Source organism: Mercurialis annua, linkage group LG1-X (genome assembly GCF_937616625.2).
Source record: "Mercurialis annua linkage group LG1-X, ddMerAnnu1.2, whole genome shotgun sequence".
Lineage (NCBI taxonomy): Eukaryota > Viridiplantae > Streptophyta > Magnoliopsida > Malpighiales > Euphorbiaceae > Mercurialis > Mercurialis annua.
The window spans coordinates 45,391,054-45,414,586 of NC_065570.1; the positions used below are offsets into that span (position 1 = coordinate 45,391,054).

General features: G+C 32.6%; 4 protein-coding genes across 5 annotated transcripts; 2 read left to right on the plus strand and 2 right to left on the minus strand.

The window, feature by feature from the left end:
* Positions 1-862: 862 nt before the first annotated feature.
* Positions 863-5,242, minus strand: LOC126665172 (uncharacterized). Its single transcript, XM_050357888.2, has 7 exons — positions 5,054-5,242; positions 4,693-4,802; positions 4,078-4,227; positions 3,713-3,972; positions 2,758-2,868; positions 2,176-2,220; positions 863-1,176 (listed from the first exon to the last, which is right to left on the minus strand). Exons 1-7 carry the CDS (start codon positions 5,154-5,156, stop codon positions 1,017-1,019), a joined length of 939 nt encoding a protein of 312 aa, XP_050213845.1. The 5' UTR covers positions 5,157-5,242; the 3' UTR covers positions 863-1,016.
* Positions 5,243-6,076: 834 nt separating this feature from the next.
* Positions 6,077-8,278, plus strand: LOC126666600 (uncharacterized). The gene is made up of 3 exons (XM_050359416.2): positions 6,077-6,263; positions 7,367-7,835; positions 7,913-8,278. The coding sequence occupies exons 2-3, from the start codon at positions 7,383-7,385 to the stop codon at positions 8,063-8,065; spliced, it is 606 nt and encodes a 201-aa protein (XP_050215373.1). The 5' UTR covers positions 6,077-6,263; positions 7,367-7,382; the 3' UTR covers positions 8,066-8,278.
* Positions 8,279-11,432: 3,154 nt separating this feature from the next.
* On the plus strand, positions 11,433-14,888 carry LOC126656320 (uncharacterized). 2 transcript variants are annotated; one of them, XM_050350871.2, is made up of 5 exons: positions 11,433-11,572; positions 11,837-12,015; positions 13,213-13,311; positions 13,399-13,550; positions 14,415-14,888. In XM_050350871.2, the coding sequence occupies exons 2-5, from the start codon at positions 11,839-11,841 to the stop codon at positions 14,800-14,802; spliced, it is 816 nt and encodes a 271-aa protein (XP_050206828.1). In that variant the 5' UTR covers positions 11,433-11,572; positions 11,837-11,838; the 3' UTR covers positions 14,803-14,888. The 2 variants fall into 2 exon arrangements, with proteins under 2 accessions (XP_050206828.1, XP_050206820.1); XM_050350863.2 differs by having other exon boundaries at positions 11,434-11,572; positions 11,833-12,015.
* Positions 14,889-18,011: 3,123 nt separating this feature from the next.
* On the minus strand, positions 18,012-19,919 carry LOC126656334 (B-box zinc finger protein 25). Its single transcript, XM_050350881.2, has 3 exons — positions 19,574-19,919; positions 18,634-18,939; positions 18,012-18,447 (listed from the first exon to the last, which is right to left on the minus strand). Exons 1-3 carry the CDS (start codon positions 19,754-19,756, stop codon positions 18,220-18,222), a joined length of 717 nt encoding a protein of 238 aa, XP_050206838.1. The 5' UTR covers positions 19,757-19,919; the 3' UTR covers positions 18,012-18,219.
* Between the last annotated feature and the right edge of the window lie 3,614 nt (positions 19,920-23,533).

A 23,533-nucleotide genomic window follows, 5' to 3' on the forward strand; every position in this document is an offset into this window, starting at 1 on the left:
GCACGCTGCAAAACGAACACAATATCATCATTATTAGAATATTATTGAAGAGCCAAAATTAGTAGAGCTGAAGAGTCCATTGCATGGTGCAGTAGAGTAAAATGAATTTAGCTCTCACAGTAATTACATTGGCTAATGTAATCCAGATAATTTGTGAGTGGGTCTGTCCGTCGAAGAAGACGACCGGTTAAAAAAAATTAAAATTATTATTTTTTGAAAAAAAATATTATTATTTAATATGTAAAAAAAATGTTTTAAATATTTATTTAATTTTTGAACTGATTTTTTTCCGGCGATGAACGTATGGCGATGACCGGAAAAAGTGGGGTGGCGGTTTTTGATTGAGTAATTATTTAATGATATTTTTAATTGATTTATATTTAATGTAAAAAAATGTAACTTTTAATTTTTTTTTTAAAAGATGGTTTTTTTGTTTAAATTTTAACATTGGGTATTATTGAAAATATTTGTTGAAATATAAAGTATTAATTTGAACTTTTTCCACTGAAAAGAGGTCAATTTAGTACTTTGAGGATGCAATTGAAAATGAAATGTGGTAATTTGGATAAAATTGATGATTTTAAAAGGTGAGGGTGCAACGAAAGGGGGTTGAAAAGTGGGGGCTTTTCAGGGGATTAGCCTTTTGTATATAAGTTAGAAAAATAGGTAGCATAGAAAATAAGGGAAAGATATGTCAAAATGCTGTCAATGTTTGTCAGAACAATATAAGGTAATAGAATGTCATCTTTGCCATGTTTTTGAAGGTACAATTTTGAGATTGAGAAATTTCAATTTCACTGTACAAATTTTTCCTTAAATAATTAGATCCGGCATTCAAGAAATTTTAATTAAAAAAAGAACAGTAAGAATAATAATGTATAAAAACAATCATGGTATTGTCATCATGAACAATTTTTAAAATCACCTGCATATTCTTATCCCGGAGAGAAACATTTCTTGCTTTCCTTGCTGGGTAGTGTACCTAGTTTGATGTTAAGAGATGACATAATTACAAATTACAATACAATTGCTTGTGGATAGCATTCATTAACCTCCATCTTCAATGGCCTCCAAATTTCTTTGCACTTTTCCCGTCTCAAATGCATCCGAGCCAGAAACGCCTCTGCCCATGGTTCCTTGCTTCCTCCCATGCTCAGTTCATAAGGCACCGAGAAGCTGTAAATCATTTTTTTCCTTTCTCGGTCAGTTATGCAAAATGCATCATGTGATTGCATATAACAACAATGACAGATAACAGAATACGGCAATGATGAGGCGTACAAATAAATGAACAAGGATCCGGAGCAATGTCATTTCACCAGTACTAGTAGTATGTCTCCCTTTTCCTCAAACCACAGTCACTCATCTATATAACTTCCCCAACCTATCCACAAAATGTCCGTGTTCTATCCAATTTCTATTACTGTTTCTCCTCTCATATTTATTTGCTACTCATAACTCCACACAGTTCCAGAAAATACCAGATTTATCCTCTCGTATTTATGTGGAAGTGCTGGCATGTCAAGATATGTGCTGAAATAGGAATGTTATCGGCACCATATATCTCCATTTCTCCAACATTCATGGAGCCTGATAGGGGCTAAGCAGGTACATAAGATATCCCACAAAATTTGTTAAAGATAAATTTCTGACACATTTTAAGGTTTGTTCGAGACCTAGCAAGGTTTATTGTCGTGTGACTCCAACTCTCCAAGTATGACAGAAAAATGACAAAAATATCTTGATGAAAGCACTTTCCTAACTTGGTATTCATCCTTTCGGGCAAGAAGGAAGATCATGTGAGACCAGAAAAAACAACAGCAATGATGATGACATGATAATTAGACCGTAACAAATATTGGCAGCACTAAAGGCGAATGCAGTTTACTGTATGGTAATCATTTCTACAAGTCTGTGACCCTTTGTTAAAATACTTCTTGCAAATTTTCTCTTATCATGAAATGTCATCTTTGTTCTCTAAATTCCAAACAAATGAACCTCCAAATTCTCATCCTCATCATTCATGACCTCCCTATCGTCTAAGACTACCAACTCCACTGTTACCACTACTATTGCCTACAAATCATCTGCAGCTTAAAACAGTCATCTTGAACTCTCTTACCACCTTTCCTAATCACACCAAAAGATGGTAACATAATTAGCATGGGAGATTACCTCATCAATTCTTCAAAACGTGATCCTTTATTGGGCGAAATATTCCTGCAAGAATCCACAATTTGATCATGCTAAATATTACTTGTAGCATACAACTCTTGTCATTCATTTGCACTAAAATAAATTAAAATAATATCAATGACAACACCTAGTATTTCTAATATGATTGTTGCAACTTCTGTACTTAAGTGTCTTTATTAAGGCAATTTAACCGAGGCTATAATTAAAAAACTACTCAAACTACATAAAGTGAATTAATAAAAAGAGTAAAAGAATAGAAAGAAAAATAATCAATGACCTTTCTTTTCTACTTAGCCCTAGAGATACCATAATATATTTTTAGTAATTTTTAGAAAGTGCAGTCGACTTCATTGAAATCGCTAAAACAGAATTACAGATGCAAATTCCCTGACGAATGAGATTATGTTAATGAAACTGCTTTAGAGTAAAGTAAATCGATACAATGGTATATGCATCACAAATGGGTAACTAAAACATCATTTAAGCCACTATCAAACTTCAAATTATGGACAAATTAAGCCTTTTAATAATACCCATAAACAATAATCATAGTCAACAAACCTGCAAACTAATATCTGAAAGATTCGTAAGTACTTGGTGGAAAGATTATAGATTGCATCAGCAATGTGCTCCTTGCTGAATAGGTACACTACCGGATAACCAAGAAGCCAGCTGTACCATCATCATACACAGATTATTTACCCCACCAAGATGGCACAAGCTTAAAAAAAAATTAGCTGCCAAGTAGATTTGGCAACACCGCAAGCATCAATGGCTGATAAGTTAATACAGTTTGGTCAATCACGATCTTCTCAGATATTAAATACAAAAAAGTCTGCAAGCTAAGGATGCAATCAGCCTGTTGCAACAAACTTTTCATTGTGTACCATTAATTGGTTTTGCCTTTTCTAGAAAATGGCAGATGGAAAAAAAAAAAGGCCAGGCTCATGCAACTGTTGACTAGTTCAGGCATAATATAGACGAGCACAATTTCAAATGAAGTAGCCATACTAAACTCTAAATATTTCCACCAGTTATGCAACTTTCGACACGCGTGAGCTTATTATTTCCAGAGAGACCATGATTTTACATGAATTTATCTGGATTCTAGATTACATATGCTGTAATAATATGCTCGTATAAAAGAAAAGTTCACTGAAAAAGTAGAGCACGATATAAGAATATATCATGGATAACACATGCATTTGATTTTTAAGGAAACAAAAAGCTATCTTTTATAGACTTGTCACAGAACAGTGACTATGAAAGGCTTTTCCAAATTAGTAATTTTGAAAAACAAATTAACATTGAACTTGGAAGCTTGATACATTTACAAGTGCCCATTCAGTAGGTATCAAAGAAGCAAGTATAACACTTATTTTAACTACCCTAGAGAAAAGATAACAGTCCCATTAAGAATCAAGTCAGCGATTAGAATTATATTTCATATCTTAAATCACCCTCGGGATAAACTAGTCCAAGCAGAACCGGACCTTCTCTTAAATTTAGAGGTTACCCATTTAAAGTTGGCACTGTGACATTAGTGTCCTTCATGCAGATACTGAGATCAATAAAATTAGAAGAGTGAGAGGTTATAAGCTTATTGACAGACGATTCAGCACTAGTCACACTCTCTGCAGCATTAGGCACAATATCCTTCAAGTGGCATGATGACACATCATTGTTCGTATCATTGGTAGGAAAAGACAAGGAGAATAACTTCTGGACTCCTATAAGTTCTGTTGCTAGCAAGCTTTCTTCCGCTTGTGTTACTATCTGATTAGGAAATGAGATACAGGGCATAATGGATGAGCATAACAAAGGCAGATTTAACAGAGATGGCTAAAACAGCCCTAAACAAAGACATAAATTCAAAGAAACCTTTGGAGGATCTTGTTCTAGGTCCACGAAGAGTAGTTCTACTTCAGATTTCAAGCTTGATTGAACATACTCCGCAAGCCCTTTTACATGTATCAAATATATCATATCTTCTATAATCATAACTTTAAGTTGGTCAAACATAGATGACTCCTGTCAAAGTTTCACAAACAAGACTTTGTATCAAGGAACTGAAGCAAAAAACACTATCAGCATAAAACATTGCCCTTGTCGAATTCCTACAGAATTAATTATATATTAACAACAGCTGAAAAAGGCTTTATATTAGAACTGATAACTCCTTTTCATGCATTATCAGATGTCCACATTTATTGGTGGGTCAACCAGCACAAACTACTTTGATTATTCAAGAGGAGGACTCTGCAAAGATAAAAATGATGACACTGACAGCATTTCATGTCATAATCAATAAAAACAATTAAGTCTGGAATTTCAAGTCTCGGGAATCAATGAAATGTAAACCATAAGAAGCTTTTTCTTTACCTTTGATTTTAAAAAGGTAAAAGATGAACAAATTATTCAAGTGTAGAAACAAAGAAATAGCAACATGATTGTGTTTCTCCAAGTAGTGAATCACATTTAGTACGGAGATAGTACCTGCTGACAATGTTTAATAAGCGAACACAAACGGTCCTGCAACTCAGGCATCTTTCCACCATAGTCAACCATAATAACAGGCCTCATCTCTGTACACAATGCTACAATATCTGCCAAATAAATTAGAGTTTCAGAAGATGCATAAACATTCACAACTTGATACATCACTAATTTTTATGACAGAGGCCTTGTTTTCAATAAGTTCCTGTAAATGAACTGAATCCTTGCATTTTCAGACCAGAATAAATTAATTAACAGTCAGTGGTCATGACAATTGATTACTTGAAGCAGTATTATACTTTCTTTAACAGTTATTAACAAACAGAAAACTGAGAAACATAATTCAAATCAGTAATCAAACCTAGATGGAGACGATGCTTGGCATGAGATTTGAGGCGCCATTTGATGTGAAAAAGAGCAGAATCCAATCTCCTAATAACTTCTTCTGCTTCTCCAATTTCCATTTCTTTTGATTTGTTCACTTGTTCATTGCAAAAAGGTTTAAATCAAAATCTGTATGATTTTATCAACAAAATACAGAAAGCACCCTAAGGTTTTAGGTAACAAAATATGATATATATAATATTTTTAAGGCCTAATCACTCAAAAACCCCTCACCTTTAAACTTTTTTTCAATTCCACCCCGACGTTAAAAATTTGTCAATTTTACCCACTTTTGAATTTTCCGTTTTCAATTGTACCCCAATATTTTAATTTTTGTTAATTTTTTTACTTAAATGATGAAATCATTCAATTAATTAAGTATAAACATGAAATTAAATTCTTTTTTCTTCAAAAAAGTACAAATAAGTCCTTTATTTTTAAAAACTAACTAAAAACCATAATCAAATTAACACTAATTTAAATTCTTAATTAATTTAACGAAATTTAAATAAATTTTAAAAATATACAATTAATATATGCGAGACATGGAGAATGTTTTAAACAAATTTACAAACGCAAAAGACGTTAATTTAATTTTTCAGGGTACAATTGAAACACAAAAATGCAAAATAGGGTAAAATTGACAAATTTTCAACGTCAGGGTATGATTGAAAAGGGGCTAAAATGTCGGGGTTTTTTAAGACATTAAGCCTATTTTTAAATACTATTTATTTATATTTTAAGGATTTAAATAATATTTAATTTTTATTTAATAATTTACTTTTAAAATAAGTAATGTTCAAAGTTTTAATATGTAAATTTAATAGTTTTCAGTAATTACAGTTATTAAACAGACTTATTTAATCAGCACTTAAAACAATCAACAACTATTATTTTTAGCACTTAAAATTCAATATTGATTTGTTTTAAATTTAGGGGCTTAAATGCTTCTAGTTGATCACATGTTAAGGTAACATCAAAATTAGGTCTTAAAAATACATTAGGTATAAATTTGATTATCTATTTCCACCTTTACCAATATTTACCAGAAACACAAAATGAAAACATCCAAGCCCTAATTTCATTGATTATCAGCAGTGAATTTCTCAATTACAAACGCAAAATTTATTTCAAGTTTCAACCCTAATTTTTCCCTTCGCCGCAGCTGCCTATCCTTGATTGCTCAGGTACTCTCATACCCGCTTATTTCTTCTTTTTCTGTTTATGTAATTCATTTCTCTTGCCAATATTTATACATTGAGAAGATTTTGAAATTATGAAATGTGCACAAAGTTAACATAGTTTTATGTGAATCTTTATGAAATCACATTGTCTATATACTTAAGGATACTGAATCCCTAATTTCTTTATAGTTATTGCCCACTTATGCTGTTATCGAATTCGTTTTGCGTACGTATCAAATTATATAACTTAATTGCCATACGATATTTGGGTAGTGCGAGAGATGGAAGGAAATGTAGTCTATTTAATCCCTCTTCAACTTGGAATCTTGAATTAGCATTTTGATTTTGTAATTGATCAGAATGTTTATTTTATGATATCCGCAGTGTATCTGTTCTTGTTTATATCTGGTGCCTGCCGCATATCACCATGCTCTAACAAAAAGCCCTTTCATTTTTACCCTAAATTTTGTAATCCATACTTCAATCTTGAGTAGGTAAGGATTTCATTGGGATCTTTTAATTAACTTAATATGGAGACGGGATGGGCTCATAGAGTGAGGGAACGTCTGCCCCTTGTTCGGAAGCTTCAACAGTCTGATTCAAAGATGGGTTGTTTGAATAATATTTCTGTGGGAATTTTCGTATGGTTTCTTTTTTGTGTTACGTTTTGAATGATGATTTTTGATGAGTTACTACAAAAAAAATTTCCTTTCTAGTATTATTGCTACAAATTGTTTTCACTTCGCTAAATTTTTGCTACCTAGACCAAAATTTGTGTTAAAGTTATTCGGGTTAGAATGTTGGAATATATGTGAATATAGCAGCATCTATATTTATTGAATATCATCTCTTTAACATAATTATATCGAATTTGGTTTTTGAACTTTAGTAAATATGTCTTGATAAGGATAAGAAAAGGCTTGTGGAAAGATTTTCTGTTTTAAAATTGTACGGTGCCACTCATGAAACTTTTATCAGATTTTTTTTCCTTTTGGTGGATATGGTATGTTCTGGATTGGCCAGCGCCTAGATATGATGATCATAATATAATATTGGGCATGGAACCTTTGATTGAGTAATTGCCAATTTCTTGTTCTGGCTGTTAGATTGGGAGCGCTACATATGGAGTCTCAATCTACAGCTGAAGCAGAGTATGCTGCATTTCTAAAAAAAGTGGAACGTTCAGTTTATGTCGACAATCTCTCACCACATGTCACTGAAGCTGTCTTGAGAAGTGCCTTGAATCAATTTGGAACAGTAAAGAGTATAAGGTTCATTATAAACTACTTGGAACCTGAGAATAGTGCCCGTAGTGCTTTGGTGGAGATGCAGGAAGTAAACAAAGCTGTTGCCGTCATCTCAGCAATATCAGAAATTCCCTTCATGGTGTGTGGGATGCCAAGGCCTGTGAGGGCACGTGCTGCTACAGTTGAGATGTTTGATGATCGTCCGGTGAAGCCTGGCAGAAAGATACAGTGCTATTGGCTAGACCCAAACGACCCTAATTTCGAGGTAGCAAAGAAAATGAAACGCCTCACCGAGAAGCATGCTGCTGAAGCGGCGTTCTTGCTCAAGGTAATAATGAAATTTATTTGGTAATGTATTCTACATTTTTTACTGCATGAATTCGAATTGGTGATTTTTGTGTTCAGAAACAAGTGGAAAGAGAAGCGGAACTACATAAGCTACAGCTAGAGAATCTGAAAGCAACTCAAAAGAAGTATGATATGTTAGATAGCATTTTATCTGACCGATCTGCTCAAAAATTGGCTCGCGGATATAACATGAGAATTGGGGGTGATTAATAGGTGTTCTTATTTTGTTTCCTACTTGTTTCAGTGGCAAACAGTAGAGAATTATCAAATTCTGTTTATGCTTATAGGCTTTTACTAGGTTGTGTATAGGTTCGTCACATAACATTTCCTGGCTTGCATTGCCTTTGACCTTATTGGCATACAATTTGTAAAGGAGCTTGTTAGCATTGTTGTGTATGCATAGTAGATCATAGTCATTTGCAACCAAGGCTCACTGATCACATCCTGCCTTAAAGGAGGTATTTTAGAAGGAGCTGCAGCGTTTCCTCTTGAATTCATTCGTGAGATTTGCAATTGCATCCGAACAAAAAGTACCCCTCGTCTCCCCTTTGCCAACACGGTCCCCTTAATCCCCTCCTCCTGCGAAATCGCTCCCTCTTTCTTTTTTACTACCCATCAGTAATTACATTTTTCCTTCTATTTTGCATAAAGAGAGACATTGGTAAGAACGTACATAAGCTCTTCATATTAAAATAAGATTGATTGTAGATTTTTTAAAATTTGTTATGGATGCAATTTAGTTATTTATTTGTACATTATAAATCTGAGTGCCAGATCATTTAAAGTTCAAAAATGTCCTTCCTTTTGGCAAGGTTAAGAAAAGGGATTGGGATTACCTCAAGTTTATTTGAACTTAGGGTCATACTATACCCTTCATTGTAAAATAAACGGTGTAGATTAATTTGATTAAAATTGTATTTTTTTATCTAGGTGTAAATCGTGCATGACTCCCTCAAGTTCAAAATGAACTTGAGAGTATCCCAATCCTTAATTTTTTTTATTTTTTTTAGGATTTAGTAATATAGTTTTGCAGGTTTCAAAAAAATGAAGAGTCATAATTTCGCACGTTTTAAATTTTTATACTCATCTTTATAAATTTATGTTTTATGAAAGAATTTTAGGTTCGTTGTTGACCGCATGTAATGTTTATATAAATGGACTCAATCACTCGAGTTATTCAAGATCGACTCGCATAAAAGTAAAAAAATTAAAATTAATGAAAATTTTTATCAGATATTTTTGATATTTCAAGAAAACAAGTTAAATTAGAAAATAGAAATAGTTAATTTAATTTCTAATTTTTTTATTCATTATCTAATTATATTTCACAAATCAAATATAGCTTTAACACACACAAAAATTAGGGATAATATTAATTACTATTTCTCCCACTCAATTTAGATTCAAAATATTACTATCCTCATAATTTTTTTAAAAATAAATTGTTTTTTTCTTAACATTTGATCGAATTTACTTCCTTTGTCCCATTTTAGAAATTTCATATTTTATTTTAAAATGTTCCATATTAAAAGTCCTATTTTTATTTTTAGAGTATTTTTACATTAAATTTTTCTTTTAACCCTTCATTTAGTCATCTCAAATAAACTCTATGAAAAATTTCACTATCATTAATAGAGACAAAAATTAAAAAAAAAACATGAAAATATAAAGATAATAAATATTTTATGAATTAAAAAAAATAAATGGTTTTTAAATTTTTAATAAAAGCAAATGAAACTTTTAAAATGAAATGAAGGGAGTATTATTTTTCTATTCCAATGGTTGACTTGGCCAAATGATATGATTTTTAAAAAATTAAGCTCAATTGAATCATTAAATTTATTTTTCTTTTAAAAAAGTATATAAAATCATTCAAGCTCTAAATAAATATCAAAAATATAATTTTTTATTGCTATTAAAATATAATGTATTTATAGCTATTTTATTTGTATTTAATATAATTTTAATAATATTATTTCAAATAAAAATCAATAGAATTTAATATAATTCAATTCAGTAAAAAAATATAAATTTCAATGTATTTTAACTTTTTTAAGTTTTTAAGTTTTGATTCAAAATGACATCATACAATAGATATATTAATTTTTTAATTTAAAATTAAATTGAGTCAACGTATATTAAACAGAGAAAATCACAGTACATGTTTTTGAAACTTAATTTCCTCAGTATATTATTTTTAGACACCTTTATATTTCATACCTTTTTTTTTTACCAAAAATATCTTTTTAAATTTTTTAATTTCAAAAATACATTTTTTACTTTTCTTTACGTTTTATGACATTTTTATAGATTTTTTTGTTTTACCGGTATTTGTTGTGGTGTTTAAGGGGTGTTGTTTTTACTATTTAAATGGTGTATTTTTTAATAAAAGCACCACAGATACACTAAAAATAATAATATATACATCAGAAAAACACCAGAAATACACTATAACATATATACACCATAAAAACACTGCAAATACACCATAAATAAATGCGTTGGTTATAGAATCAGTAATATCAAAATAAAAGAAAAAAATTTACGAATAAGATAAAAAATGATTATATGAACAATAGAAAAAATTTATATATAAGAAAACAATAGATCTACAATAATCTATTTAAAAAAAATCTAAATTATAACAAAAAACCTTAAAAAACTAAATAAAAAATCTAAAAACGGCGTCGAACAATCTATCGAAAGAAACACGAAAACAAAAAAATCAGCGAAAGAAACATGACGACGAGAAATTTACTGAAAAAGATGAGACGACGAAAAAATCACGACTAGAAATTCACCGAAACACACGTGGCTGTGAAACGGAAGAAATGCAACGACCAAAAAAAGAAAAAAGGAAGAAGAATAATTTGAAAAGAGGAGAAATAGAGAGGAAGAGAGAAATTTGAGAAGAAAAAAAGTAGAGAGAAAAGGAGAAATTATGGGAGCATAAAAAAAATAGTGTAATGGTTGTGATGATAAAATGACCTAAAATAAGTTGAAGCCCTAATATATAATAGGTGTTTTTGAAATTAAATTTCTAATTTAGGTAAAGAGAAAAATTATGGAAACATTGCTCAGAAAGATAAAATTAAGTTTAAAAAAATTATTTAAAAAATAGAGTATTATATAAATAATTTCTATTGAATATAATTTTTAATCAAATTTGATTTTAAATATTTGTAATATAATTTAAAGAAAAACAGATAATAATAAATACTTTATTGCTTAATAAATAATTTTAATATATGAACTTTTTTAAATAATTTTATGAATTTTTTTAAAAAAATATATTAAAAGATTAAATTAAATTTAGTTTTTAATAATTAGAACTTTTTATCAAGTCAACCAACAAATTTAACTAAAGGAAATTAACAAATTTGATCAAATATTATATTATTGAGTTCCTAAAAGTTATTGGGTGAGTTAGTGCTTAAACTATTGAGGTAAATAGTAATTGTTTGGAAAAATATAATTGGTCTAATGATGCATGCACACACACTGTAATACAAAAAGTCTACACAACAAGAAAGGAATTGCATGTGCACATCACGTGGCTAGCAATAAACTGCACAAAAACTCATTTTCCTATTAGTTTACTTCAATATTCCGTTAGTTTCCATTTTCACTAACTTCCTTTCACCGGAAAAAACATCGCCGGAATCCAGATCTCCGTCCACCGTGATATTTGTCGACGATTTACATCGCCAATTCCAGGTCATACTTTCACAACTCTGTTTCACTACTCCGTATCAGTTACATGTTTTTAGATTCTTAATTTCTGTCTGTCTTTAGATTTGCTGAAGATTTAGGGTTTCGAGATTTAAAATTTAATTTTTTTTAATTTAAATTAGCGTCTGTATCATATTAGTTACAGTTGTAATTTAAGTCTGGATCAGTGATCTTGCTGTTAGTATATTGATTGGACAAGGGAATTGTTTTCTGATTTTTTGTTGTTTGTTTTGAATATATAATAGACAGAAATGTACAATAATTTGGGAGCACAGCAACCTGGTGGGGTGCCAAGGCCGCCGGTGAATCCACAGCCGAATCCGTTTGGCAATTCATTTTATGGAGCTGGTTCTGGTCTAATTAGAGGTGGACTTGGTGCTTACGGAGAGAAAATTCTCGGATCAAGTTCCGAATATGTGCAAAGCAATGTTAGTATAGCTTCTTTACTGCTATAATTGATTTAAAATCTCTTAATTTTGTGCAGGCATTTTACTTTTGCTATAAGTTGAATTGGGTGATGCTATTTTGGCTCATAACCTCTTCTGTCGCACTCATATGCTGCTGCACATATTTACATGCTTTGATATATAGACAGTTAGTTATAGGCTGTTGGATTCTTCATTGTTTATCCTGTCGTGTTGGAATGTTAGTCTTAACTCTTAAGGCAACCACAGGGCTGTTATGTTTGGAGTTCAATCGGTTTGTTTAACTGCTGCAGACTCTACATGTATGGAACCTGACATTCCACCATGGGATAAGATGTTTGTGGATTGATGTACATTATCTTAAACTTTCTGCAAAATGACACTCCCTCCGTCCCATTTAGGAAGTCCCTTTGTTATTCTTTTGATGTCCCACTTTTTTTTTTTTTTGACTCGTTGTATCTGTTTAGCATAACTCTCTTTTACCCTTGTTTTATCTTAATATTAGAGCACATTTGCAAAACAATTAATGATATGTATAGTTCCAAAGTACAATTAATAAGGGAAAAATAAGAAAAACATATATGTTTTATGTCTTCTTAATATTGTGAAAAACAAAAAAGTGATCTCCTAAATGGGACGGAGGGAGTATTATTATAGCAGCTACTTTGATTTGCGGGTTGGACTTTGGGAGTCAGGGGCTTGACTGGGATTTTTATTTTTTAGTTTCCTTTTGTCGGTGGATTGATTAAACTGGGTTGCGTTTGGTTCTATGACAGGCCATTATTAGATATTGCTTTCAAGAGTTGGTATATGGGGCGTTAATTACATAAAATTGAAGCTTCTTTGTATGATTGCTCCCTATTATGCACTTAGGTATAAAACAGAAATTTCACAGCCCAATAATAGTTTAAACCAGTGTTTTTCCATGGAATCCATTAATTGTTGTTTATGTGGATTTTAAACAAGAATTTTGCAAGTTGAAAAATAGAACATAATGTTTGTTAGGAATGATGCATACAGATAGATTTCTGCTCAACAATTGTTGAGATTGTCTTGTCATTTTGAGGTTTGAAAGGCATCACATAAGATTTATCGGAACCCCTAATGGCTATCTATGCCACTATATGCGATGATCACATTTTCTAATCAAGTATCAGTTGACTATGAGTACCTTGCTAACCATCACTTTTCAATGAACAGATAAGCAGATACTTTTCTGATCCCCAGTACTATTTTCAAGTGAATGACCAATATGTGAGAAACAAGTTGAAGGTTGTTCTTTTCCCATTCTTGCACAGGGTGAGACTAACAGCAATGAGTTTTTCTGGTTACCACAGCATTAATTGTCTTTGAATTGACATTTTGTTCCATTTTTATTTTCTTCAGGGTCACTGGACACGGATAACTGAGCCAGTAGGGGGAAGGCTTTCTTACAAACCCCCTATTTATGATATAAATGCACCAGATTTATATATTCCATTTATGGCTTTTGGCACATATGTTGTGCTTGCCGGCTTATCATTAGGACTTAATGGAAAGTAAGTCCTTTATATACTATATTATATTCCTCAGTCAAACTTATCTATGTCTGAATGCCTACAACATGAAGCCAAGCTTTTTGACTGCTCTTTTAGATTTATGCATGTACTGCTCTTGTATATATTGTATGTTCTTGTCCTGTCATAGTTTTGTGCTAAGATATGCTTTTGTTGTCGTCTATAGGAATCAAGCATAGGATGGTGGCCGTGGTTGACAATCTTTCTAAATTATCCTTATTCTTACTTCACTAGCTACTTTGACCTTTGTGCTCATTTGAAGAGCAATATAAGCTGACATAAGATAGAAAGGGTTAACAGCTAATTGTTTAGGCATACACTTTCTGCCTGTGGCAGCTGTGCTAGCTTAGGCGGTAGCACTGCATGGTGAAAATTGCAGTAGTATCCAAGTGTAGTCACTTTGATCGCCGCAGCGCATCCCTTCCCCATCCCCCTCCCCCTTGCCATTTTTTGGCCTTTTATATTTATTTATACTTCTTGTGCACATTTGTTTGTTTATTTTTCTTGAATCTTTCTACATTTGTAGTTATTACTGGTGCCATAAGTAGTTTTTCCTTGTATATTAATGGGCCTTTCAGAAAGGACTGTAAAATGGACACACTGGATGTCCTTGTTATTTTCATGTCTGTATGTTTGGATTTTGAATTATTTCCTTCCTTTTATACCCCGGCTACATGATTTTGGTGATAGTTTATAAGGTGCCACAAATATGGTTGTGGTACTTATCCTGTATAGTTTTGTAGTTTTTTCTTCAATCTTTTGTTCTAATGATATTTTACCTCCCATTTTATTTTTTTATTTGATTTAATGATATGGATTTACATGTTTCTTTCTTTTTGAGTGCAGGTTTAGCCCAGAAAATCTGAATTGGCTGTTCGTGAAAGGGTTACTTGGCTGGTTTATGCAAGTTGCATTGCTCAAAGTAACTCTGCTTTCGTTGGGTAGCGCAGAGGCACCCTTGTTAGATATTGTGGCATATGCTGGTTATACTTTCACCGGAATGTGTATTGCGGTTCTTGGGAAGATTTTTGTCAAGTATTCTTACTACTTTTTGATGCCTTGGGCCTGCTTATGCATGGGAGTTTTCTTGGTAAAGACGATGAAAAGGGTCTTATTTGCAGAGGTAAGGAGTTATGATTCGAGCAAGCATCATTACCTCTTGCTGTTCATCGCTTTGGCTCAGTTCCCACTTTTCACATGGCTTGGAAACATTACTGTTAATTGGCTTTTCTAAAGTGAATTGCTTTTGTTTTGTAGTAAGAAACAATCATATGTTTGTAGAGCTTTCACATTTTTATAGAAAATTTTCTGTTGTAGTTATTTCTTTTCAGGTTTTATGTTAGCATTCGAATTGGCTGCCTTGTTTGTTTTGGTTTTATAGGGGTGGGAAAATTTTAGTTACATATGTTTTAGATAGTAAATAGGAGAAATCTTTTTGATGGGTGAAGATCATTGATGAGACTATAAATTGGTTTATGATTTAATTTATGGAAGGAATGCCTGTCGGCAGAAATTTACTTAAAAGGATTTCTCCTTGATTATTTTGAGATTATGTTCTCACCTATTTGTCTAAAGAAGGATGAAATATCCACATAATCCTTGTTGATAATCTTTTATGAAAAAAAAACTCCGATTATGGGAGCTATTTTGTTCACCTGATTGGTAACCAGGAAGAAATGGCTTTGAAACAAACTCTGGAATTTGTTTGATATGTTGTGAATCAATTGTGCAAGCTTTTCATGTTAGAAAATTCTTTTCAAGAGATTATTTCTAGAGTTGCCAAATTATAGTTTCAAAGGGGCTCCTTATTTTATTGCTATGTGAAATAATGTCCTTTAAATCAGGTTCTTCTCATGATGATAGATATGGAGAAATGTATATTGGATTGCTCATGCTGTTTTTGAGAGGATGTCCGTGAATACACAATTTGAAACTAAAAATAGAGGTAGCTGCACAGGTGGAGAGAAGATATATCTGATATCTTTGTTTGCTTAGCATGAATTATTAAATGAATTTACTTTAATTGAAATGAATTTTATAATAGAGTTGCACCAAGCGTATATTGTAATGAAATGAAAAATGTTATTACATAAGACGTAAGTGATTACTTCATATTTCATTTGGCTGTGAACCAAATATAGCCTTAGAACTTTAGTATATGCAACAGTTTTTTGATTGCCAATGCATTTTAAGAACCGGTGTAATGTGCAAGGAATAATTTAATCACCTGAGGATTAATACCTTCAAGGTTTCAACTCTTTATTTTTTTTGCAATTATTAGATTGTAATGATAACAATGTGTTTAAATCGCTCAAAGATTTAAATAAGTGTTGGAAACCACTGGTTTTAGCTAGACATGCCCCTTGGCCGTCTCATTTTTTTCGCCGATGATTTGGTTCTGTTATCTTAACCGATGGTTGAACAATATCAAGTCATCAACTTCCTCGGAGAGTTCTGTGAAGCATCAGGTCACGGTTAACTTTCTCTCCTAACATTGAGAAAGAGATTCAAAAGGCTGTTGTTGATGATTCAAGCTTTCATAATATTTCTGATATGGGGCATTATCTGGGGTTCCAATGGTTCATGGTCGGATAACAAAGCACAAGTATAGTAATGTTGTGGAGCAGATGCAGAAGCAGAGCATGAATTAGAATAATAAAATGTTGTCCCTAGCAGGCCGAGTAACTCTTGTTCACAGCTTTGTGCATAGCCCATCTACACTATGCAGACCGGAGTCCTTCCGAAAGTAGCCTCTAATAATCTAGATGCGATTTGCCGTCGATTTTTATGGTAGTCAACACCGGACCACAATCGAATTCCCCTTGTTAAGTGGAGCAAAATCTGCCAACCAAAAGACTTGGGTGGTCTGGGATTCCTATTTTCGGCAATGAACAATAAGGCTTTCTTAATTAAGCTTATTTGGGGCAAATTTTGTAATCAAGATACTCTGTGGGTTCAAAAGGGGGAAGTACCTATATGGGAAGGATATTTTTCATGATGTGCCGCTTTATGGTTACCATTCCTCTCTTTGGAAAGGGATTTGTAAGAGTTGGAACTTTGCAATGAAAGGAAAGGAGTGGTTCGTAGGAAAAGGGGAAAAAGCTCTCTTTTGGAAAGACAGGCGGTTAGGTCCTGAACCCTTAAGTTTTTATTGTATTGCCAATGTTCCAATGGTTGATTCTGATAATAATGTGGCTTATTATGTCGACGAAGATGGTCAGTGGCGTTGGGATCATTTTCAACAGTACCTTCTTCGTGCAATGTTGGTTCATTTCAGTTTTGCTTTACCTCCATTACCGAATGGTGGAGATGATTCGATGCGTGTGCTGTAAAGTCTGCCTATGGGAGCATCTCAGTTCTGAATATGAGCGTGACTCACGCTTGGGGCGAAGTATTTGGCGATGGCCTGGTCCTGAAAGAATTCAAGAGGAGATTAGCTAGTAGCTCTGCTTGTGATGTTTGTGAGGTTGAGGAAACTTGCATCCATGTGGTTCGAGATTGCACTGAAGCTGTCAGTAATCGGGAGGCATTCGTGCCAACCAAGCAACAGATGAGATCAGTTTCATTCTCTTCCGGCTAAAGAGTGGCTTGTCACGTAGTTATCATTGACTTCTAAACTTGATAATGAGTTAGAGTGAAGAATTATTTTTGGAGTTTGTCGTCAGATTCTATGGAGCTAGAGAAACAAGGGTTTGCAGAGTCTATTATGAGAGAACAGTTAATGGCATGTTGAAGTGCAAATATGAAAAGCTGCTTTGTTGGAGCATGCCGAGGAGAGGTTGGGTGAAGCTTAACAATGACAGAGTTCATAAGACATTAACTAACATGATTGCGGCTGGTGGTTACAGTTAGGGCTCTTGGCTAGGTGGTTTTGCAGCTAATTTGGGATATGGATCAGTTTATAAAGCTGAAGTCTTAGGAGTTTTTTATGGGCTGGGTTATTGTTGGCAAAAGGATTTTCATAGGGTGATCCTCGAAGTTGATAATCAAAGTGTGTCACAACTCTCACAAAGCGCAACGGGAGGATCAACAGTCTTCGTCGGATTCTCCATCGTAATTTTCAGCTGCTTGGTCTCAATTAGAATGTCGATGTTGTCCATGTTTACCGCGAAAGTAACCATTGTGCAGGTATGCTTGCTAGTATGGGGTCGTCCATAGCTGTTAAGGTTCATGTGTTTGATGCTGTTCCTGATGGTGCTGTTAGCTTCCTGGAGCAAGATCACCAGGGAATTTCTTTCCCTAGATTGGTTAGACTTTAGTTTGCTTTTGGCTATTGCCCCTTTTCTTATTTAAAAAAAAATCGCTCAAAGATAGAAATCTTTGTGATACCAAGGATGTTTTTGTCACAAATTAAAGAAAAAGAAACGATTTTTGAAGAGGAATTTTTTTTTTGAAGAACCATCAATGAAAATTATCCTTCCTTTTTTTTTTTGACATACAAAAAGCAATAAAACAATGATCCAATATCCTAAGAACAAAATTATATATACATAAAGTAAAATCTTCCTAATAAAACTTGAGTTTTTCCTGAAAAGCATTATAAATGGAACCAAGGCATAAGTAAATACATACATACAGTACCCCTACTTATGCAAGTATGTAAAATTCACCAACTGCATCACCCAAAAAACCATAGAGTTTATGGCTCAGTTTAGCCGAGGTCCGGTACCGTAAAATATTCATCTTCATCGCAAATCTCAATCCTCGGCTTCTTATTTGACATGTTCGACTTGGTTGGTCTATATGAGCTAAAATTGACTGATGACGGAACTGTCAATTGAGGAACTTCAGCTGCTGCTAATGTCTCCTCGGGAAGTTGCTCACCGAAAATACCAGTGTCAGCTAGCCACTGGAACTCCCCAAATTCAAGCTGTTCTTTCTGTAGACACAAAGAACCGATAATTAACGAGTACTCGAAGATTCAAATGATAACAGTCGGTCAAAAACTTAGATGCACATATTGATACATGAGACGCAGATAGTAATGTTTTGTAGTAGCAGCAAACAAATAGGAACATAAAAGCCAAATGATCTCATCGAGCGGTAAGTTCAGCTTCGTAATTACCTTGCCAGGGGATGATTCGAAGTCCGAGAATTGTAGCAAGTCATCGACTCCCCATTGGGAGTTGAAGCTTGATGATTGTTGTACAGGCAATTTCATCGAAGTGTGTTGTGCACTAGGATTCGGTGGCTCCAAACAACTACTTTTAGTGTCTTTGGTGCAACTAGAGCCTCCTAAAGCCACCCGGATTCCGGTGGCCAGAAACCTCTGGTGATTAGCGGAGAGGCTACCCGCGGAATGGATTGGTTCATCACAGTCCTGACAGAAGAGAGCTCTGTCTTCAACACAGAAAATGAAAGCTGTTTTTTCCTGTGCATCAAAGAATAAGTAAGAGAGCAAAAATAAAGTCAATAGGACTTGCTAATTCATGTCTACTTGTATAAGAGTCGTTGTCTGTCTAACACGAAACACAATTAAGCTAAATAGGAATATGATCCGATTAATAACCGTATTTGATATATAAATTCCAAATAGAGCTTGTTTATAATACGGAATACACCACACTTAATTAGATTTATAATTTGGGTCTATTTGTGTAACTTGATACCTTTAAACTCATTTAATTTTTAATATATAAACATTTATTTAATATAATATAGTAGAATTATTAATATCTATTAAAATAAAAAATAATAACAATTATTTATAATTAAAAGAAGTACAATTATAATTAAGAATTGAATAAAATTAAAAATAAAATAATATTTCATTAAAAATATTTAATCGGCTTAATACAGTTTAGATATGTTTAACCCGTATAGATACGACACATAAAAAATCATTTATGAGCCAAACGATCTAAACCCTTATATCAGATCCAAACCTATTTAACTTCCTATCTTGTTAATCATATAAATCATGTTGAGTCGAGTCGAGTCTAAACACACTCTAAAATACTAGATTTAAGCAATTGAAAATGATAAGATGAGATGAAAAAGCTCACTTGGCATATATCACAAGGAGGCAATTTGTTGGACAAGCAATTAAGAAGAAGCCTCTGGTGTTTACTAGCAAGTTTATTAGCTGCATGCACTTCTATATCACATTCTCCACACAGTGCTGCTTCATCTGCACAGCATATCACAGTAGCTGGTGCCTTCTCACACACGTCACACTGAATCTTCATACTAGATCTTTACTAACACTTTCACCAAAAAGCACACTCACTATAGAGTTGTTCAAGAATCACAAAAAACTATACTATTGTGGAAATAAAAGTTGAAGAAAAATGGAGAAAAAGAAGAGAAAAGAAAGTTGAAGAGAAAAAGAAGGGAAATATAATAAATGTAAGTGTGTATTTGTGTGGTGGATATTAAAGAGGGTGGAGTGATTGGTGGAAAATCTGCGAAGGTGAGTGTGTGAAGATAAGGGTTTAGATTTTTAGAATCAAAACCAAGCTAATATGGTTGAGACACCAATGCTTGTAGGTCCAAATTTTTGTGTGTGGTTGTGGTTGGTTTGCAGCAACTACTAGGGGTCCCAACTTCAACTTTCATTAATGATTAATTACTAACAAAAAGAACTAAAAAACAAAAGACAATTTGAGTGCCTTAAACTCCAACTTGGCACAAATGAGCCCATAAAGTCAAAAGAAATGTACACATGAGATGAATCATTAAGCCAAAACCCATGTAATTGTTGAGTTTAAAGAAAAATTACTAATTTTTTTTAACCTTAACACAATATTTAATTCATAAACTAAAAGTATTAATTAAATTAAACGGATAAGATAAAAAGATTTATTATATAATTAACTCTTCTTCTTATTCCATCTTAAAATCATTCAAACCAGAAAACCAATAATATTCATAATAAAAAGCTAAACATACTCCATCCGTCTTATAAAAATAGTCGTAGCAACACTTTTATAAAAATTGAAAAAAGAGTTAAAATGTTCTTAAAATGCCTTTCAAATTTTTAAAATGGCCATCATGAATTGGCCAGTGATTTAAGAGATTAAAGCCATTGTTTAATACATATAATAAGACTATAAGAATATTCTAATAATTTTATCAAGGTAAAAGGTAAAAAAAGCTCTCGTAGTTTTCACAAAAGTACAAATCAGCCCTTTTACTTTTTTGGGTATAATTAAGCCCTCTTTATTTTCAAATATAACAAATAACGTCTTTCATCCAACATCATTAGAAACACTCGTTAATAGCATACATGTCTCTCATAATCATATAGGAAAAAAGTTCAAAAATAATTTTAATATTTAAAATATTTACCAAAAAGTTGAGGGGGTAAGTGTCCCAAAAGTAAATTAAAAGGGTTTATTTGTTTGATTTTTTTAAAATAATAAGGGCTTAATTATTCAATTTTAAAAATACAGAGGCTTAATTGTGCCCAGATAAAGTAAATGGTCTGATATGTACTTTTGAGAAAATTCGAGGACTTTTTTATACATTCTACCTTTTATAAATAACTAACATCAACTATTGTTATTTTTCTATCTTTATGGATAATAAAAAGAGTTATTTTTATTATACATTCATGCTTTTTATTTAAATATAATTTATAAAACATGATACTATAAATAATAATCTTTCATTTTGTGTCATATACAGTCTAGTGTTTTGTACGGCATTTTTGGTCATTCACACAAAAAACGACGTTATTTTTACAGAAATAACCCATAATACGCAAACTGGGTTATATGATGAAAGGATCGAAATGTAAGGTGAGACATTTTTTTTTATATTGTGCTCAAATAAAAAAAAACGTTAAAAGTGAAAAGTATATAGTAAGAAGGCCTAATTACTTAAAAACACCACACGTTAAACTTTTTTTTCGTTTATACCCCGATCTAGAAAAATTCTCAATTGTACCCTATTTCGGGTTTTTCGTTTTCACCTCTACCCTGAAGCACTAAATTGATCTTTTTTCATCTAAAAAAAGTTAAAATAGTCCTTCATTTTTAACATATATTCTAATTAGACATAAATGTTATTAATTTTACAAAAACATCATCTCTTTTAAAAAGAATCAACTAGCAATAAGTAAAAATTAAAAAATTTCGATAAAACCGCAGTCCGCCGCCGTCCACCTTCCACGGAAGGAGGAGCCGCCGTCCTCCTTCCACGAAAGGAGGAGCAGCGTGTTCCTCCATGGAAGGAGGAACACTGTTCCGCCTTCCATGGAGGAACAACGGAATAGTGTTCCTCCTTCCATGGAGGAACCTGAAGGAGGAGCTGCTGCTCCTCCTTTTCTCGAAGGGGGACGGCGGCGGCTCCGGCGAACTCGGGTGGAAGAGTCCAAAAATTAAAAAATAAATTAATTTTTTTATTTAAATTTAATGACGGATTTTTAAATCGGAGAAGTATGGTGGTAGATCGAAATTTTTTTTTTAATAATTTAATTTTTTTAATAAATTTTTAAAACAATTTATGTGGCCTTATTTAAACTTTTTCAAAGTTGAAGGACTTATTTTTATTTGTCCAAATAAGAAAAAATATGGTAAAATTTTTCTGTTTAGTTGTTATTAACGTTTTTATCCTTATATTATTTAAATTGTCAATTGTACCCTTTGTTGGGTTAGAGGTGAAAACGAAAAACCTGAAATAGGGTACAATTGAAAATTTTCCTAGATCAGGGTATAAACGAAAAAAAAAGTTCGACGTGGGGTGTTTTTAAGTAATTAGGCCTAGTAAGAATAACTAAATAAAATGACATTTTTTTTATCTTTACGGGATGCAAGAGTAAGTTTGAACTCTTATATGGCCAATAAAAATCTATTGTGATAGGGCGGGATCTATGAACTCACCCTTTATGAGAAAAAAGACACACACACACACACACACACACACATATATATATATATATATATATATATATATATATATATATATAATAAATTATGTACGTCATATCCATCGATATCGATTTCAAATTAAAACTTACAATCAAAAATAAACAAGCCGATTCCTATAAGACTCGTCCAAATGAAGAAGAATCCATAAAGATCCGTCCAAACAAGTAAAAGGCCGAATCCTATGATATCTGAACTCGAGTATTCAGAGATAAAATTTGAATACAACTCAACTAGAATAAATAGATTTTAGAAGATTCAGACCTTCTAAAAGAATAAGAAAACATTTTCTTATCCGGAATTATATTCCTAAACAAGAAAGATAATTTTATTTAGTAGATTCATTCCTAAATAAGTTTGCAAGCCAAATAAGAATCTTTTTCCTATTTGGACTCTTATGCTGAGAAGGAATTCCTTTCCTATTTGGACTAGATAAGACATTTCATAAAAAGACTCGTACGTCTGAACACAGGCCAATTTACAATTAATACTCCCTTAAACTCAATATTGACTTATGCATCAGAGAACTAACACTACTGGAAAAAAGGTGATCAACGACAGAAATTTCTGTCGCTAATCGCCAATAATCTGTCGCTAATAGCCATTACCGACGAAATTATATGTCGCTCAAGAATCAGCCGTTAAACAGAATAGCGGTAGACTTTTGTGTGTGTCGTAGATTTGACGACGGACATTTCCGTCACTAACAAGTCAGGCTAGAAGACAGTTTTGGAGACTTTTTGGCGACTGATTTTTGATTTAGCAACGGACTAAATTAATCAATTAATGACGGATAGTATTGCCTCACACAACATAATGCCTAACATGCATTCGACTTCAAGAGATTCATTTCTAGATATCATGAAGTGGTTGATTGGATAATCATAATACCGCAGCGAAAGCGAAGGAGGAAAAGATAAGTAAGTATATGATCATGTGGGAGAAATATAAGAAACACCAAGATTAACAATGTCAATTGAATATAAGATAATAGTTATGCGTGATTTGATTTAGACAAACACGATAATTCGATTGTCAAGAATTATGCTTCGAGAAAACATAAAGGGATGTTAAATACACATGTCAAAGGTCTAA

Excerpts from the sequence above, each read along its gene's own strand:
- LOC126665172 (XM_050357888.2), bottom strand. The coding sequence starts at position 5,156 with ATGGAAATTGGAGAAGCAGAAGAAGTTATTAGGAGATTGGATTCTGCT. Across the intron at positions 4,803-5,053 it reads CAAGCATCGTCTCCATCTAG|ATATTGTAGCATTGTGTACA; the intron begins GTTTGATTACTG and ends TTTATTTGGCAG. Across the intron at positions 2,221-2,757 it reads TTTCAGATATTAGTTTGCAG|GAATATTTCGCCCAATAAAG; the intron begins GTTTGTTGACTA and ends GGATTCTTGCAG.
- LOC126666600 (XM_050359416.2), top strand. The coding sequence starts at position 7,383 with ATGGAGTCTCAATCTACAGCTGAAGCAGAGTATGCTGCATTTCTAAAA. Across the intron at positions 7,836-7,912 it reads AAGCGGCGTTCTTGCTCAAG|AAACAAGTGGAAAGAGAAGC; the intron begins GTAATAATGAAA and ends TTTTGTGTTCAG.
- LOC126656320 (XM_050350871.2), top strand. The coding sequence starts at position 11,839 with ATGTACAATAATTTGGGAGCACAGCAACCTGGTGGGGTGCCAAGGCCG. Across the intron at positions 12,016-13,212 it reads CCGAATATGTGCAAAGCAAT|ATAAGCAGATACTTTTCTGA; the intron begins GTTAGTATAGCT and ends TTCAATGAACAG. Across the intron at positions 13,551-14,414 it reads TCATTAGGACTTAATGGAAA|GTTTAGCCCAGAAAATCTGA; the intron begins GTAAGTCCTTTA and ends TTTTGAGTGCAG.
- LOC126656334 (XM_050350881.2), bottom strand. The coding sequence starts at position 19,756 with ATGAAGATTCAGTGTGACGTGTGTGAGAAGGCACCAGCTACTGTGATA. Across the intron at positions 18,940-19,573 it reads CTCCTTGTGATATATGCCAA|GAAAAAACAGCTTTCATTTT; the intron begins GTGAGCTTTTTC and ends TTTGATGCACAG. Across the intron at positions 18,448-18,633 it reads TCGAATCATCCCCTGGCAAG|AAAGAACAGCTTGAATTTGG; the intron begins GTAATTACGAAG and ends TTGTGTCTACAG.